This window comes from Corvus moneduloides, chromosome 1 (assembly GCF_009650955.1).
Source record: "Corvus moneduloides isolate bCorMon1 chromosome 1, bCorMon1.pri, whole genome shotgun sequence".
Taxonomy (NCBI): domain Eukaryota; kingdom Metazoa; phylum Chordata; class Aves; order Passeriformes; family Corvidae; genus Corvus; species Corvus moneduloides.
This window is the reverse complement of record NC_045476.1, coordinates 56,342,504-56,362,066: the sequence shown is the minus strand read 5'-3', so window position 1 is coordinate 56,362,066 and position 19,563 is coordinate 56,342,504. Positions and strand designations below refer to the sequence as shown.

Below are 19,563 nucleotides of genomic sequence, written 5' to 3'. Positions count from 1 at the left end.
TTAGTTATTGTACCATTAAAATACACTGCTTCCGTAAATTTTAAACAGATAACAGCACTTTCTAGCAAGTGTTTTTTTAGATACAAGTTTATTACCTAGTTACAGGGAGGAAAAAAAATTTGGCTAAAAAAGTTTTTCCTTTTCTAGTTAAAATAAAATAAATGAGGTTAACAGAAAACATCCTGCAATTGCTCCCAATGGAATATTCCCCAACTACAAAATGAGTGAGGGCCATGTCTGTAAATGTAAATATTTTAAAACCTAATGTAATAATAAACAGCTACACAACATACATTTTCTAACGTGATCTTTTGTATATTTATACTATACGCATTGATACTTTGTAAGTATTTTTATCTATTTCTTTCATTTGTAGGTTTGGGTTCAACCTTATTAACAATGGCAATGGTCCAATGACCTGGTAGAAATATGCAGTGGGCACAGATTTCTTCAGCTCCAGGGCTTACTCATATTTCAGATGAGGAGTGGGCCTGTGCAACTGAACTATTATTTTTCCACAAAAATGCCAAGAGACCGGGATGAATAGGCTCCTTTCACTATGCTCTGAAGGAAGAGGAAGACTAAAAGGTTCATGGCGAATTGTGTCCTTGCATAAATGTCAGGACAAAGTAAGGCTCCCTGTAAAAACATTTTCTTTACAGTCTTGGCAAGTATTTCCCTAAGAAATTCTGAAGAACTAAGCTCATGATGTCAGACATACTTTACTGCGTATGAAGGATTAACATTCTGTATCTCTCTGCTGATCTGCTCACCACTGTGGGAACCCAAAAAGGAAGAAGTAACCTTTTGGTTACTTTAACCTTTACTTAAAGCAAGGTACAGAATTGTCACAACTGAGACCCTGAGTTCAGGATGCTAACTGATCAGAAAGACTGGCCCTTAGGCATGTAATGAAAATGCAGCTTACTGAAATCTTATTTCCATCCAAGTATACCTGCCAAAAGCAAAACAAATCCCTCAAGATCATTAAGAGGGCAGAGGATTTACTGGGATTTTACCCTGTAGACTAACTTGGTCAATTTGGTAAAATTAGGTGTAGAATTAACAATTTTAATTTGCATAGCAAATAATATTCTTGTTTACATTAATATATATGTATATATGAACTATCAGATTACAGTATTATAGGTATTTTATACTCAACTGTAATCAGTATTACAATATGCCCTCTTTTACAAAATAACATTTAATGGGCATCACGTTGTAAATGTAGTGCATCACCCTGGTGGATTATACAGAATTCATGGAGCTACTCTCAGTTATGGATAGAACAGTAACTTAGAAGAAAAAAAATAATTTTTACTTTAAAATAAATACCAGACTCAAAATAGCTTACAACTGTAAACTTTTTCAAAGTTTAACATAGTAGTCGATTTAAATTTCAAATCCTCAGAAGTATTGCAAACAAAATTTTATAAATAATAAATAAACAAAACAATCAAAGGTGATTTGCCTTGAGAATAACATCAGGCTTACAATTAAAGTTGCTGTGGTTCAAGTATGGGAATCAATACCATACAGCAGGACTACACTCTGACTCATTTGACCATGCTAATATTTAGCATTCAAAGCCACTGTCAATACAGCATTCACCTGAATCACACTTAGGGCCTGCCACACTTTGGTTTCAATTAGCATTGCAAAGCTCTCTTGGGAACAAATCACACATACAGTGGATTTCTTCCTGATCTAGGTATCATTCCCTGCATTTGTATTTTAGCTGCCATTACTCAGTAGCTAACCCTGTTTTCTATTTCTTCTGGCACAGTTTATTTCTGACTTTACCTCTGTTGTGGTACTTCTGAACCACATGGCAAACACTTTCAGCAATGATACAGGTTATATAAACAATTTCTACCAAAGTCAGCAGGGGTCCAGTAACCCTTTGAAAATTAGAGGTAACTGTGCATTTCACTATTGAGCCAGTACCTGCCACACTGAACTTTCCTGTGTCAGTGTCTGACATAATATAGACACAACATGCACTTCTGGGGGTTTTTTCTCTAAAATAAAACAGTCTACTCAGTCATTTTCAATTTGACTTTACTTTAGGTATACTGCAATCAAATTAGTCTTGACAAACTAATAGAGATTGGGCTGATTTTTAGATGTGACACTTAAGAAAATCTGTGTTGCAAGAAGGAAATTTAACAGCTGCTTCTGGAGGAAACATCTTTATCACTGAGTCAGAGAAGAACTAACTGCTTAGCATAATTTTAAAGGCAGGTCCTCTGTCACAGGCATCATCACTCAGATGATGTGTAAAAACCATTTATAAATATTAGCAATCATCTGGCATTTTTCAAAAGAACAGGAAAGTTAATCCTGTTTCCTGACTGAGTTTTGCACTGCATAATTACATTCTGACTACCTAAGTTCCCCTGCAATTTCAGTTAATTACAGTATTATTCTTACTTCCTGTCCTAAAGTTATTTGTGTAGTAACCATATCCTACTAGAGTGGAAGATGAAGTAACCTCTGTGAATTATTTTGATTAATATGTAAAATGTTGTGCTATCACCTCACACAAAACCCCACTACATACTGGATATTATTTCCAACTAAAAAAAAGTGTGAAACTTTTCAGCAATTACATTAATGCCCAGTAGCCCATCTCTCAAGGGATGCTTGTGTTACTTGACTAATAGATATAAAACTGTATGTAACTAAAAAATATTAATTCAGCCTTTTATTGAACTTAAGCAAATGAAAAATCTCAAATCTCTCCAAAGAGGTAAAAAGTATACAAGAATAATATACATAGTATACATAAAAGTACAGTCTTTTAGTACTTGTCATTGCCTTTTCCTCTGTAACAGTGTAGAGGGCTATTTTACCCAACTCATCCACTCAAAACTACTATTGCTAGTTCTGAACATTGGAAAATCATTACATTTTCTTGACAATCATAAACTTTACAAGCATAACTATTTGGGAAGCTACTAGAGTATTTTCAGCAGACCAAACAGGGCTGCCCAACTTAATGGCAAAAGCATATCTTAGCTGTATAAAAATAATACAGGGTGTCCTAGTGTTTAATATAAAAAGAGGACTTTCCTTCATTTTTTGGTGCAAACCCTAATTTTGTAATTAACAGCAAGCCTTCTAACAGCTTCTACAGGATAGGGCTTTATCCCTTTACTTTGCCATATAGTAGCCATAAATCAATCCATCATAAATTCCCTTACTCCTCCTAAACTCATCCTGACTCTGCATACATTCCTCTGTACTGCCTCAATGCCTGCTGATTTCTATCACATCCTGCTGTTCCATCCAGCTATGCTTCCATATCCCACTTACACAGAGAGATCCATAGCATTTTCCTATCTGAAACTACCCCACTTTGCCTGTCCCAGCCTTCTCCTTCTAATTGTTGTGATATCTAAAATTCCTTCGTGGTTCAACTGTTGCAGTCTAGACCCTTTCCACTATTACAAAAATTATTTCATTCCCAGAAGCAGAAAAAAGCCCCAGAGAAAGTATATCCTCTAGGCACAAAAAAAAAAAAAAAAAAAAAAAATCAAAGCCAAGGAAAAATATTCTCAGAATTATATCAAAGCCAACACCACAAAAAAAAGTTCTTGAGAGAGGGGATGATATTGCAAGACCTGGCAACACATGAAGATAAACCACCATGACAAGCTTGAGGAACTACTAGTTTGACTAGCAAATCTGGACAACAGATTGTCAGTCTGTTCTCCTACTTCCCCACCTGCAAAAGGAAACCACAGCTCCAAGTGGGTGGCAGAGTCCAGAGCCTCCCCTGAGAGTTGTGTTGCCACCATAGCTGCAGTGATGGGCTGGGGTAGCTTCCAAGTGCCACCTGGTTCCTCAACCTTTAGCTGAAGGGGTTTTTCCCAGACACTAGCAATTTGGTCTCTCTTCATGGGGAACAGCAGCTATCCTAGGAGTGGGGTTGAATTCCCAGGAACAGAATTATACCACTTCTATAGTCACCTCTTTGCCGTCACTCTCCAACTCTCTTTCTTGTTCTCTCTTCTAAACCGCTCCCCTTCCCTCTTTGTATGCAAAGACTCAGCAAGAATTGCATCTGGTGATACTTCCACACTCTCTTTGCACCTTTTAACATCTTTCCTCATCCTGAGCACATAACACTTTGCAGCAATGTTTTGAGCATTACACAGAAATTGAGACAAGTCATTTCTACATCCTTGCAACATCTAATCTTCAGGTCATGCTCCAGAGCCTACTTGTTCTCATAAACGACTGAAAAAAAATTAGTAAGCCATTGAAGAAATTTGTTGTTGGGAAGTCTGTGTCTTTGAAACAAGTATTTCTGAAAGCTCTTTATTTTTCTAAGGAGGAAAAGGCTGGGCTCCTGTAATTACATTGACATTATATTTTCTAATGTTTATATATTGGCAGAAAGGGAACACAAAAATAATTCTACCTAAGCACATAAATAAAAACCCTTTCACAGGCATTTGCATTTAAAATTATAGGCAATGCCAGTTAAGGGAATTTGCAGTGCTAGAACATGCTGCAACATGTTGCAACACTGCCTGCCTACAAAATGAATAACCCTGTCGAAAAGTTGGGTTGGTTGCTTGATTTTTTGAGTTGTTTTTGGTTGGTGGTTTTTGTTGTTTGGTTTTTTTTTTTTTTAAAGTTTCACTCTTGACATGCTTGCTTTGGAGCTGCTAAGGAGTGGGGAGTTCACATAAATTAGTTCATCACCTCCCATGCACTGAAGCACTCTCCAGCCCTCAGGAGATATTTAGCCCAAGGAAATGGAGAAATATCTGGCCAGCAAATTTTACGCGCTGGAAGGGGCCTCCTCTGCCTCACTGCTAGCATGGTGGCGAGACCCTCTTATCCTTCATCAGCAGAGGAAAATCCCTTCCACAGTAAGTACAATTATAGGTGAAAATTGGCTGCCAATTTTTGAAAATCTGTCACTTTAAGTTTTAAGGGAGCTGGTTTCCTTTTCAATTTTAAATATATCTCACCCATATGGGAATAATACACAATCAAATCCAATATTTTTCCTACTGCCTAGCAGCTAAGTTATTTACTTGACTTTAACAAGACTTTTCTTTCCTCTTCCCAAGTTTGAGAGCAAGCACAAGCTGAGATGAGCTGTGCTGCTGTATGAGCAGGCAGCCACTTCCAACTATTTATTTGAAAAGAAGCAGATCTGCATGTTAGGTGGGAAGGGAGAGACTTAGTGTAGGGAGGGGAAAGAGGGGGAAAAGTCAAGCTTTAAATTTTTTACTGTCGTAAATAATAAGTTTGAAACATGGGAATAGAAAATAGGAAACTCTCAGTGACTTGACACACCCCTATCCTACTGCTGGAAAATTATGACAGTTCCATGAGCTGCATCTCAACTAAAAACAATGCACAAAGGGTGCTAACTTAGCCATGCAGACATAATGGCTATTAGAAAAATCCCACTTGCATGCTGTGCAAATCTGCATGTTCAGCCTACATCCGTTCTTAAGACCCTACACCGAAGGTAAAACAAAGTTTTACTTTGAACGTTGTTTTTCCCCCCAAACTGTAGAAATAAAAATATAGCATGTTTACTATTTACAACTTCCTTCTCAGAAGACACAGGTAGAGAATTCATGCTTTCCAAAATGTAACCTTACACATCTGGCCAGCAAACATCTGGATATTTATCTTCACTCATCATTTCCTTCAGTAAGTCCAAAAACTGTCAGTTATTTCAGCTGAGATTCAGCCCAAGGGAGTAAAAAAAAAAAAGTTACATCCTTCTTTTGTCCAGGTTTTATAAACTGCCTTTTACCTTTTTCCCTGGGATATCAGTAAGTATAAAAATAAGCAGTCTGGATTCCTTTGTGGTTTTTATTCTGTGACTATGTACTTCTGCAGTCACAGGGAGCATACATATGCAATTGAAATAATAACATGGTCGTATCTGCAACGCATGCAAAACGTCCTACACTTTAAAAGAAGCTTTTAGATATATATAATATATATATATTACATACTTCCAGAAGAAACTACTCAAATCACAAGTAAGATTATAGACTGATTTGTGAATAAACTATATAGCAAAACTTACGCCAACTAAACTTCAGATAGACAAAACACCAGAAATTTATGATTCTCTAAAAAAAAAAAAAACTTCACTTGTAGAATTATTGTAATGGAAGCACTGCCTTTGGACTGAAGGTACCAGCCTGAAGAATTCACCCCTGAGTTTGTCCCTTGTTCTGCCACTGTGCTAGGAAGGTCTTATCATCTGCTTGTGCTATCCTTCCCCTGTTTTACAGAAGAGAAAAATGAAACTCATCTCCATTGCAAAACACTCTGCAGCTTAACTATGAAAAAAAAGCATCCTAAGAGACTCAATTATTTTCACCAAAGACAGATACTGAGCAAAGGAAAATGTGAATAATTTCTGAATCTGAGTTTGTTTATCCTTACTGTTTACTATCCTTCCTGTTCACTAATTTAAAGATACTGCTGTATTTAAAGTTTCCATATCTCTGTCCTGACATCCAATCTGAAATTGCTTAGTAAAAATTTTCAAACAAGAAATGAAAAATTCAAACTATGTTAAGAGTTTTTTTGAAGTTTTTTTGTTTAGCTGAGGTTGCATGTACATCTTCCCAATAATTTCTCTGAACCAGCCTCACGTTGTCCAACTTAACTCTGCTTTGTGAAGTTGAAGTGCATTTACAAGAGGGGTAAACTTAATAATCATACCCATATTTAAAGAAAAAAGAGCAAAAATTAGTATTATGGCTTCTTAAAATTCTATAATTTAGTATGAATTTATTTTATATGTGTTCTGTGAGCACTTTGCAGACTGTCATTTGTCCCATAGGAATGCTACAAAGTGTTCATGACTGAGATTCATTTTAACCATATGGTCCAAGGGAATCTGCTAACGACATAACAAGCTTACATACTTAATTCTACATGTCTCCATAATATTTTTAGACTTATTTTTCAACTGTAAATCAACCAAAAAACCATATGTTTAAGTAGCAAAACACCATTTACAATAAAAAAAAATCATGTTAGCATGAGTGGGTAAGAGACATCAGGAGAAGAGCAAAGATGGAAATAGCAAGAAAGACTTTAGTGTTGGCTTTGACAGGTTCACTCATTCCTGCCTCACATCAATTCTAGTCAACAAACACCTCAGGAAGAGTTTCTATTTTTTTATTATTGCTTGGTTGTTTTGATTTTTAATATCTTAATCTCCAGTCAGAAGTACGTTAAATTAAAAGACAGTTTGGGGTGAAAAACTCCTTTTATTTTTATTTCTGTAATACAGTGTATGTTACCACATTTTAAAAAATACAACTTTTTCTTTTTATAACTACAAAATTTTAGGATCTCAGCATCCATGTGTTAATAGTGACTAGAATTTAAAAGAAAATAAAAGAAAGCATAGAAGTATATATGATGCACATATGAAGCCTATACTTTCCTTACACCACTATGCTGTAAAGTCAATAAAATCCTACCTTTGTGTCTCAATTTAAAAGGCCAGTTTCCAGGTGATGGAAGCCATGAACATGACATCACTGACGTCTGAAATGATTCCTTGTGAAAACATGTCACATGCCATAGTGTTATTACAGCCTGAGAGTCTGCACTTCCCTTTCCATACTTAGCAATAGCTTTGCCCCTCCTGAACTTACAAAAATAAAATGGCAAGGTATGCTTAGAATGACAGTGGTATTTATGATATATGTTCACTAAATTGAAAGGAATTCTTATAATTTTATTGAAGTTAAAAGTAGCACATGGAAATCTCACCCATGTTTTACAAGGTCACATGTCCAGGTTGTACTGCACTTTCTGAAGCAATAGCCAGACCATTTTACTGCCAGTTGGTGTAATGTCCTCATCAGAAAGGCTGAGAATGGCCACACCTTTTTCAGAAGGAAAGTTTTTAAGGGTTTCTGGAAAATTAGTAACTAGATAGAATCAAGAATCCTCCTCCCGGACCCTACAAAATCTTGCACTTCATGCATACATACCAATACAATTTGCTTAGTCACAATTTCTGTTTCCCAGCAGCAAAAATAAATTTTCTGTTCCCATGCAGTCCTCAAAATAAGTAGCCCAGAGGCCATCACCTAGTGCTTAAATGCAAGTACTTTACAAAATCAAAGTATAAAGATCAAAAAACAGCTGAGTGACTCCCATTTAGGATACCTGTATTTCATACAGCTTTATACATGGGAACACTGTAGGTATCTTCTTGCAACAGGATGTTTACATTCTATTTAGTATGTCTTCATTTAGAATAAAAAAGCAACTTTACTTTTAAAATAGTTAGCATTGATGAATTTACTCAGGTTTGACATTTACTGATTCTTGAGAAAATTTAATCGAGAAATAGTGTAGGTTATAAAACAAAAGATATACTAAAAAAGGATTTACTGATAATTTTAGCTACTAAAAAAAGAGAAAAAAATCTGGTTAGTAATTTTTTTTAAGTTACATCTTCCACCAGCATGCTATCAATTTAGATAAGAGAGTGATGTGTAAAAGATTGCCCTTCCTACACTCAAAAAAGCTGTTTTGGCAGTTTAAATACCTTATTAATGCAATAAAGATGCATTGAAGGAAACATACATGCAAAGAACATTTCCCAGATACAAAAATGTTTTGTCTGCTCCAGACACACTTTAAATGTTAATTGCCAATCTTGAAATGTAAAATGAAGTATTTTAAATGGTAATGGCCTCACTAGAGTTTTAGCAAGCAAGGAAAACTATTACAGACATTGAGCTTCTGGAAATCTCAGTAATATCCTGAAAGGAACAGCTTGCCTTTTGGGGCTTGGGATGGAATGCACTTCTATTCTGCGTTAAAAAGGCATTCTAAATTTCTCACTGCCGTTGGTCCTAATAGTGCAGAAATGGGATATTTTAGCAATGTCCTGCTGAGGAACAGAAGTCTGGTTCCAAGCCTTTCAGAGCAGCACATCTGCCCAGGAGGAGAGCTGGATGTGGGTACCCACTCCACATGCCCCAGCCACACAACCACATACGTGCCACAGGAACCACCTTACCTTTCCCTGCTGGTAGACCGTCAAGAGTCTCCAAAGGTAAATTCTGCACAGTTTGAAAAGAAATTTCAATAATGACCAGGCAATTTGAACTAGCACAGGAGGAGAAAAACACTTCTTTTTGTAACAGAGAAAGCACAAGCATCTCACTGAACCATCTGTTTTAACAATGCCTTTCATTCCTCTAGGCTTCTGCTTCTACTTTAAAACTTTGTGACAAAAAATAGTTACCACTGCTGGTGTTTGATGAATTATATGGAGTGTGCTTTTACTCGAAATCTAAGTCCTTACAATCACAGTTTCACATGACAGATTAAAAACAGTTGTTGTATTTGGTACCTTTTACTGCTGATCTGCTGATTTCAACAGATTGGTAAAACATGGAAGCGACATAAAAAGGAACCTTGCCCCTCTTCAAATATCTCACCAGCCCAAGACAAAGCCCTTTAGCAAGACAGTGTGCAGAGCTGCTGTATCATAAACTGAGGTAGCATCTCCAAAATCACCGTAGTTGGTTTTGGTTTAAAATGAGCCTAGATTAAGTGATTTTTTTGCAACTTCTTCAGGAAATTTCAAAGTTTAAGACCAAAAAAAAAAAAAAGTAAGAGAAGATAGACATAGCTGGACTTCTTTCCTTGAATGAGTAGCTGAACTACCAAACATACAGTTCTCTCTCTTCAGCTTGATTGAAGGTGGTTCTATAACATTTAGGAGGAGGCCAAACAGAGTACAAGAGAACTATTTCAAACCTTTTTTCAAGTAAAACTTTAATAAGATCTTCAAACTATTGCAGAAGAACTAATTTCCACTCTTCCACACTCACTAACTGAAAAAGATTCACTTTAAAATGTGGATAATTCAGATTTTACTTTATGTTCTAGAACACCTTAAAAAATACAAGTGTTATGCACCATTTCATTGGTTTTCAGCAGCACACTTGAAACAAGTATGTCAAATGAACTGTTCCCCTGCAGTGAGTTGGGTGCTTTCATACTCACCTCTCCACTCACACGAAACAGGGATTATTTTTATCTATGTTTAAAATTCAAACACAGCCTAGAGGGCAGCACTAGCCAAGGATACGAATGTGTGAAGACAGCTGACTCTCTCTGAATGGCCAATCCATGCTAATTTATAACAAACTTTCTTCTCCCACTTCATCACATTTTCTAATGTCCAACTGAAAAAGCATGTTGCAAACTTGCTTTTGGGCAAGCAGATCCAGAACTTTTTCCTTAATCTGTGCACTCAGGAAAAACCCAGGCACTGCAAGTAGGAAAAAAGATACACTCCGGTCACCCATACATACTTCTAACTAATATCTATCCAGAGAGCCTCCAGAATGCCAATGTATTATGTAAATCCTCAAAGTAGGAAAATAAGTAATATTTAAAAGGAGTATTAACCTTGTGCTGGCCATTTTCCCAACCATAAAATGACAAACAAGGAAAATGGAGGAATAGTTTCTTTTCCATTTACTGCAGAGCTTGCCAGGTCTTTTTGTGGTGGGACCTTGAGAGAAGATAAATACTGCTGGGGGGGAGATGGAATTACCACCTGAATTTTGGCATAAAAATTGTGCCATTTATCAGCTCATGCTTTCATTAACAGGTATTTCATGATATTTAAAAGATACATTGTCTCTGGAATCTGAAAAATAAAAAATATTGCTTTTGTACTCATATCAAGGTCTAATTCATAACAGTCAGAGACCCTGTCCCTCCCAGTAATCTGCGGAAAGTAAAGCAATTACCAGATATTTACAGAAAACCTACAAAAATCACGGAAAGCATAGTGTTGAACCCAGACCATGGAGCTAAACTCCTTACCTATAGCAATAAACTACGCCCTACCCTTCACTACATTGTATTCCCACTCCAGACCACATCCTACAGCAGCTATAAAGGGCCAAAAATCCATGGCCAGTCACTTTGTCTGACATCCAACTTATTGGCAGAATTGTTACTACCATCATTCTTAATTATCTCTGACATTTAAAATACTTAGAAAATCCATTCACCCGTTAATGTCTTTTGGATATTCAGAAATCAAAATTAAGAAAAAACTCTCTAGTGGATTCCCTCTTATTTCCATCTTCTGAGCTCTTCAGGTTACAGAGAATTTTCAGAAAGTCAATTATTATCTCATCATGTCTAAAGTAAAATAGAAAGAGGCTTTAGCTATCTGCATATGCCACAATAAAATTAACAGACTAAATGAGTCAACCTCACCTCATATCAGGACATTATTCTTGCCAGTATACAAGAAATCAGTCTTTCAAACAACAGGAACTTGTTATGAACAATAACAACCTGAAAACAATACAAGCAGGCTCCTATAATTTTATGGGACCCTAGACATTCCATATCAGGAAGCCTCATTGCAGCTGATGTAGTTTTCAGGTGAACTTTCTCTACAAAATGTACATTTAAATATGAAAAGGAATGGCAACATCTTGATTTGCTAAGGTTGACTTTGGTCTTCTACAAATTCAGTGTCCACTTAAAAAATTAAAAGACACATACTAAAGGAGCACTTCTTACTGTGAAAACATAAGAGAATAGTAGAAGACAAGTTACAAAAACAAGCATATAGAGATAATAAATTATATAGTTCATTTACAGCCAATTTGAATGGCAATGAATGAGTCATAATCACCTGAACTATTTTCAATTAATGTTGTGTTGTCTGCAGCTATTAGACTAGAATCAATCACAAGATGGAACAGAAAATATGACAACCAGCTATTGCTTTTGCTATTTTTGTGAGGCTAGTAAAGACAGCATTTTAATATCCTGCTCTCACAAGCCTGCTTTAAAAATAAGAAAAAACAATGGACAGAACAGCAAAAAAATGTTTTCTGTACAATGCACAAGAAGAGAGTATTTTTCCCTTAATCATTGTGTATCAATTCCCTTTGCAATCAACACAAGCTGTGACAAGAAAAAAAGCAGAGCCTCATCCAGTCATTTGACAGTTCCAAACATTTTCTGTCTCTCACTGGGGTGAAATTAAATTTGTTTCATTTTGAATAATCAATATGGTACTGAATTTCTACTCAGGTAAACAATGACATTTTCCCACATGCAAAAATAAGCCTAAAAATACCACCACCACCCAACCCTCTCCTCACTTGGCATGTAAAAGAGCGTTGCAATTTGCTGTATTTCTAGGGGAAATACAGATTTTCCTGAAAAGCAAACCTTGTAAGAAAAGTCAGACATCGTTTTATTATAATGAATTTCCCATAAATCCAAAACCCTTTAAACACAAAATTATTTCAATATACTATCAATTGTTAATATAAAATCTACGTAACAAGTCCATGCTGATATAGTGAATTCAGACAAGCACATTATAAAAGCAGATGAAAGGAGCACTTCAAAGGCAGGAATGGGTCAGATAAATAAAGATAGTACAATCATATGATTTCAATACACCCTCCAAAAATTATCAGCAAATATATATGGTGAAGAGACTTTGAGCCAGGCTGTGTTTTCCTCTAACAAGGTTAAACTCATCTCCTCATGCAGCAACACACACAGTATTGCACTGGTGTCCAGTAACACATTAGGATTACTATTACACAATACATATTATCAGAAAGAATAGGACTGGGCTTTACTGTCACACATTCCAGTTATTTTAATGGCATCAATCTTGAGACCCTACCTGTGTCAGTTAATCCACTCTGGCTCCTTATAAAACAATCAGTTACCTGTCTGTGCACTACTGACTCAGAAAACTGTCTGCTCTCTCTCAAGTCTCCCCTTAATCCCATAGATTCTCAGCTAGCATGTCTGTCTTATGTCCTGCTCCATGGCTAAGCTGACCCCTATGACTACTGAGTTGAATTGTTAAGAAAGAAATGCAACACAACCTTGTTTTTTAACATGGTTTATTTCAGTGATCTTATGCACACAATCTCCATGCATGATACTTTTTTCAGGACTGAGTGGGTTGTGAACTGCAGCATGGTGTAGGAAAGAGCAGCAAGAAAACTTCTGAAGTCAGTTCTGCTGCTGAAGGAACTGTAACAAAAGATACTCACTGGGAGAAGACGCAGAAGCAATGTAAGTCATGGCTAAGAGAAACACCCTTTTAAAAAAGTTCCTTAAAACAGGAGATAAAATGTTCACAAAACTTCCAATTATTTGAAGTCTTAGAAAGAAAACTTTCTCAACATCCTCAGCTGAGACATTTTGCCAGAGTCTGAGGCATGGTCTTTTGAAGGACGATACTGAAGTTAGTTTTCAGGATTTCTTTCTTTGTCCTCTTGATGCCTTTTCCAGGTCTTAAAATCAAGAGTCATACACGGTTAGAAGGGAAAAGGGATTTTACCTTGGTATTTATTTTAAGGATCCTTACGTGCACACGTCCAGGTCATATGCATTGAAATGCACCCTGCCGAATATCCCCCAAAAGATTGGGTATAACATTATAGGTTTTACTAATTAGCATATCTATCAAAGATTCCCCAATGAGAGGCTCAAGTGAGCCCCTCTCCCCAAGGAACCTTCCCCTGGATGGTTCTATCTTAGTTTACAGAATGTGTTCTGGAGAGGACCTTGGGGTCTTGGGCACACTGATCCTTAGCTACGAAGCTTCTAAAATGTTTAGTCTCTCAGCTTGACAAACAAGTCCAAGAATGTAGTGGAAAAGCACTAGGAATACAGAAGTTGTAAAAAGGTATAACAGGGGTATAAAAGAAAAGGCAAAAACTCTTCATGGCATCACTCTGAACCTTCAAAAGGTCAGTCTTGTGGAGTGGGAGAACCTGAGAAGCTCGGAGCCTATTGCTCTACTATACACCTGGTGTAGGAAGGCTCATTTCTCATCCACTGTAAATAAATTCAGAATTATTAAGAGACACACCATTAACTCAAAATTTTATGTAGCAGCTGGGGAATCTGCTGAGGATATACTCATCAGCTGAGGTCTGTTTTATGACCTCAGATGTAGCTCAGACCATCAGCTCATATTGGCTCAGCCTTTCGCTGACAGGGACCATGTCACGTATCCCGCAGGGCGGCTGGAAGCCACCAGCGGACAATGGGGCGAGCGGCTGACACCGGCCACCGGGGCCCAGGCAGAACAATGCAGCTGCTGCGGAGGTTGGCCCTGCTGAAGGAAACTTGCTTCTCCCAGGTTTACTGAGGGGAGGGACACTGAAGCAATGGAAATTCCCCAGCAGTAAAGCAGAACAAAAGAAGAGGTGTTGGAAGCTGCTGTTTAAAAGAGACAATTTCTTCTAGGGCCCGAAAGAGGAGAGGAGATTCTCCCAGCTGACAGAAACACACTGTTCTCCAGGATGTGATCCCCCGGGAAGTGTAGTTTAAAAACTACTCCCTTACAGAGCCTTACAACTCCCCACTATTCCCCACTGGAGCACAGGGCTGAGCACACTGCTGCTAAGGGACCCACTCAGGCTGGGGGTGCCCCTGCGTCCGGCAGAGCCCCCCACACCAGAGCTGGCCACCAGACACCTGCAGCCAGGACCTGGGCTCTGCACCCGCACCCGTGTTTCTGCATGGATCTGGAATTCTCTAGATTTCCCCCGTGATTAAAAGGTGTGGCTGCTGAAGAAATCAGTTTACAGAGCCTCCAAATTCCTTACTGCCGTTGTCATTTATCTGCAACAGGAGTATCCGCGAGGCCAGGGCGCGGGGAGGGTGTGCTGGGGCTCAGCGCTGCTCTGGGACCACCAAATCCCCCTTACTAGCAGGACTAACTCTACGAGGTCTCTGCACCTGGAGAGGAAACTTGAGGAGTAATCCATATATGGTAGATTAAAATACCTGGTAAAAATCCTTCAAACCCACACATATCCTTCCTCAAAAAAATATATTTTAAAAAACCCTGTGATTTTATGGCATACTTTTCTTAGCAGTACAGCCATAAAAAACGGGTGTTTTTACTGAAACAAAGGAAAAATTACATTGATTTATAAATACATTAAAATGTCACAAGAAAGAGCAGTGGCTAAGTAGACCCATTGACTGCCATGGCTTTTGGATCAGACCCAGAAGAATGCTGGAGTAAGTGGTGAAGCATTTTAGTTTCTAACCTTTCAGTGGCTACTGCAAACAATGGAAAATACAAGTACATACTTAGAATAACTCTATCCTTTGCAAAATGAGATCACACCTAAAAATACTTCCTTTTGTTGCTGTATAACTTCAGTTTAGGATAATAGCTATTACATGCATATAGTGAAGAGGAAAAAATATCTCCTCAAATGCTGGGTAAAAATTTTATATTGCAAAGTAGGATTTCTGCTACAGAAGAAACTTTAAAATCTGTAGTGACTCAAGAAAATTTATGAAATAGTAGAATGAAATATCTAATTATTCATGGACAACATGAAAAAAGGTAGCAAAAAGGCCAGGGGATTGAGTCACAAAATTATTGCTTGCAGTCAGGAAAAGCTACATGATGATGATAATTCTTTGTATCAAAATTATATCAAGTTCTAAGAAACAACTGAAAAATGTATCTGAATTTCAGTTTTTCGGTTTGAAACAATTTGTGCTATTACTTACATCCCCATGCATCTAGCCCACACAGCTTGAATTTCCTGGGATATACATGTGCTATTAATTTTTAACTTTGCTGTAGGATCCACACCTGAATCACCAGGCCCTGTCACTTTCCAGTGCAAAGGCGTTTTGTCTGCTTGTACCAGCGACTTTTCCAGTGCCCTTTCTTCTTAATTTACAAAGATATTTTTCATGACTTTTTAAAACCATCTCCTACACTTAAATTTCTTCAGCAACTTCCAATGCAGCTGACTTTTGCAGCTGTGCTGCTGCGCTACAGATTTCATCATTGTTTGACCGGAGACGAGTGTGGGTTAGACTGTGATTTTCTACAATGTTTCATCAGTTCCCTGCAAAGTAGCACAGATCTAACAGCAAACAATATTTCTGTTACCTGAAGAAGAGTAAATTAACATTTATAGAACAGCTCAGCACTGACCTTCTTAAGAGAAGAGCAGCATTTTCTTATAGTTTCTTCAGCTCCATTACATATAGAATTGGTTTGTATTTTAATTCTAAAACACCTATTGAGATTAATTTCAAAGTATTCCATCAAAAACAGAAAAACAGAGAAGAGTAAAGTTGCTGCAGGAACAAAAATATATCCATTGCTTTAGAGAGTGCAGAGATGACCCTGGTTCCCTTCTCTGCCAGTGGGAATTTTATCCCTGACTCTAGAGAAAGCACAGCCAAGCTAGTGATTTTCTAACACTTGAAGGCAATTATTTTTATTTTAAAACACAGGAATAGCCTCCTGCTCTGGTCCAGTTCTCAGCCTGAGGCTGTAGCCCTGCCAGCACTGTTAATGTCATTGTTTGTGGAGCGTATTCCCAGTCTCCGTACACCCACGCAGGGCTCCCAGCCGTGATGTCCCCCTCAACACATTGTTCCAGCTCCCCCTGCTTCCTCACCTCCCACCCCGTCCCCCCACCATTGTTGTCCCCTTACACCCACCCTGCATTGTTCTCACACCCGCCTGCCATCCCCACCTGGGAGGGACCCTTCCTCTCTCCCACTCCTCGCAGCAGCTCAGGCTCCTTTCTTACCTACTTCCAAATATTCCACTGACCTACTGGCAGCAGAGAATTTTCCCTTTCTGAAAGCACATTACATAAAGTATCATTACTACATCCCACAGCTTCTGCAAGCTGTGGGCACTCGGTTTTGAGAAGCCCCGTCCAAAGTCTCTTAAAGAACAAGAGGATACTTATTTCATTGCTGCAGACTTTAGGTCAGGCCCAGAACTAGGATTGATAGAAAGTGTTATTGCATTTTCAGATAGGGTTTAAAAGGCTAGAGCTGGTATTTGTTGTCACTAGACAACATAAATATGTTAAGAGACAGACATATACGTACCGAAATGACTGACATGATTTATACAGGCTCCATTATTTTGGCCACCCTGCTTTTTACTGCTCTGTACTTTGTACATCCACCAGATTTTTTTTTTAAATAGGTATCTCTACTTTGCTGTATTTTTCATACAGGCATATAGGAATATTGAATCCAAATTTTTATGTACTATTTTTTCCTTACTTTTTTTAAAATGATATTTCATTTTCTCTGTTGAACTGTTTTCAAAATTATACTCATTCCTTTCAGAAAATCATGTTTACTGTATAGAGTATGATGCATAAACTGTTTTCCATGCATAAAGTTTATCTTTGCTAACCCTTGGGAAGAAGAGCAGCTATATATGCTTAGAGTAGATTAAGTATAGAAACCAAAATAAATACCTCACTTTATTAATAGATAACTAATGTATTCTGTATTTTCAAACATGAAAAACTTAAGTCTTACCATGGCTTATGCGATGAAAGCAGTAGTATGCAAAGTCCACTCCCAAAAGTGTCAAATACCATGTCCATGGCGAGTCCCAGGGCAGTTCCAAGAGTCTGTAGTTATTCCATACATATATGTAACTAATTAAGTCAATACTTCTGAATAAAACACTGAAACAGAGATCCAGAAATTTTTATCAGTAATTCTGTCAGTTTTAATTTCAGAACCTTTTACATATTTATAATTTACCAGCTGGGAATCTTTTTAGAACACATAAAACCAGTCTCCAGGTTCTTAAACCTCTGTCAAGTAATACCACTACTGACTTCAGCAGAACCTTTGCTTAGTATCTACAAGTTTCTAAAACCAACTCACACCTACTCACCATGGTATTAAGCATGCTCAAAGGCTGAAGCACTCCTATGCTCTGCAGGTGTTATGGTGTTGCTGTTTTCCCAAATCTGGAGGAAACCCATATTTGCCAACTAGTAAGTCAGAAGTGATTGAAGTGTAGCAGCAATTATGCCAGAATACTAATGTATGACATTAAAATACCTTGACTGCTTCCATTATAAGAAAGAACATGAAAGGGGACAGGGCTTCTGGGAGCAGGGAAATGTTTGACCTGCTCAGCATATCGCTTCACTTTAAAAGAGGATAAATGCAGCAGGAGGAGACAAAGGCCAGTGTCTTTGAAAAGAAGGGGAAAGGCAATTGGTAGAGAGAAATGGCAGGATTTCCAGAAAGGGACAGAAAAAATACTGAACTTGTAAAGGCATGGAAAGCCACCAGACAGCAGCTCTTACTGCTGCTGAGTTCCTGGACTACCGGGAAAGAGTAGCTATCCCTGACCTAACACAGGCTCAGCACTGAGATCAGGAGAAGAAGAAAGTAGCCCTGAAATGGGCAGGCCAAATCTAGTAGTAACTCTCAACAGCTGCTCAGATTAATACAGATTTGAGTTGCCAAGGTCACACCCTCCCCTCAATACCCTACCACCTCATTTCACCAACCGGAGCCCTGAGCCACCTCCAAACAAATAGCTTTGATTTTGCTGGGTGAGTTTTTGGATGAATCGGGAAGCATTAAACCCAGGTATGAATGGTGAGAGGCTGTAGGCACGGGGTGGCCCAGGTGACAATTGGCTTAGGTAGCTGTGAAATGGTGCTGCAGCTGCAGATGGATATATATTTGAAGCGGCATTTTTGCAGAAGAAACTAGTCCACAGCAGGATTTATAGTAGGTTCCTTACAACTCCTCCAGCTACTCTCCTTTGTTGTGTGTTGAAAATGTAGTGGTGAACTGAAATGTATCAGCCTCTGAAAAGTGGCAAACAGGAAAAAAAACATAGTGAAAAGATACTAATTATAAAAAAGTCATAAATATCCTTTTTTTATGTATCAATGGATGAAATTCACCTCAGTTCAGAGCCTAAGAGTAAGAAATAAGATAATCACACACACACGAAAAATGTAGTTCTCAGATGTTATGCTGCTGCTATTTTTTGGGGGGGGCGGTGAAAGAATTATCAGCAACCCCTTTGTACAAAGTCGTGCAAGACTTTAAAAACCTGTAAAACATATTCATAGTTGAAGAAAAACTCTGGGATATAAATTCAGGGAGCTTCCAGAGAACACTGCTGATAGCACACCTGCAGACACTACTTGAAGAGAAGTGGTAAGACACTGAATATATGTGTCACAGCCATGCAAAATTTCAGCCGAAGGACAGAATAACATCTCTCACGTCAGTCTCATCTGGAACTTCACCTTACACTGAAATCAGCTGAAATATTCTGTGCACCTCTGTCCACATCTGCTCATTCTTGTCTCAGTACCAGTTCTTAGAGGTACTTCTTTCAATACCCTTCCTTTTTTGCCTTTTTTTTTTCAATTAGATTATTTTTGATATAGTTTACTGCATGGCCACAAAAATGCTAGAATCTGCAAAACTAAAAAAGGATTTTAGTTCCCCTTTAAAGACTTTTTTCACACATCTGGAAAACATCCCAGAAAACAGTCTGGCGATGGCCTGTCCTTTTGGGCAGCTGCACTGAAATAGAAGGGAAGCTCAGCAAACATGGCTGTTTCAGCTTGCAAGCCATCCCCCATGCTATAGCTGCTTTGTGGTCACCTCTATCTTTTTGCAAAGACATCCATTCAGAGCTTTTATACTCCTGGCATTAGCACCACTTCC

At 38.0% G+C, this 19,563-nt stretch overlaps 1 protein-coding gene across 8 annotated transcripts in view; it reads right to left on the bottom strand.

Annotated features, from left to right (window-relative positions):
- Positions 1-19,563, bottom strand: part of AGMO (alkylglycerol monooxygenase) — a 240,112-nt gene that overhangs the window by 202,318 nt on the left and 18,231 nt on the right. For all 8 annotated transcript variants that reach the window (XR_004240586.1, XM_032110694.1, XM_032110671.1 and 5 more), the window contains exon 3: positions 17,386-17,537. Coding sequence is in view for 7 of the 8 variants with exons in the window: in XM_032110694.1 (XP_031966585.1) it covers positions 17,386-17,537 (152 nt within the window). In the remaining variant the exon portion in view is untranslated. The remainder of the gene's footprint in view (positions 1-17,385; positions 17,538-19,563) is intronic.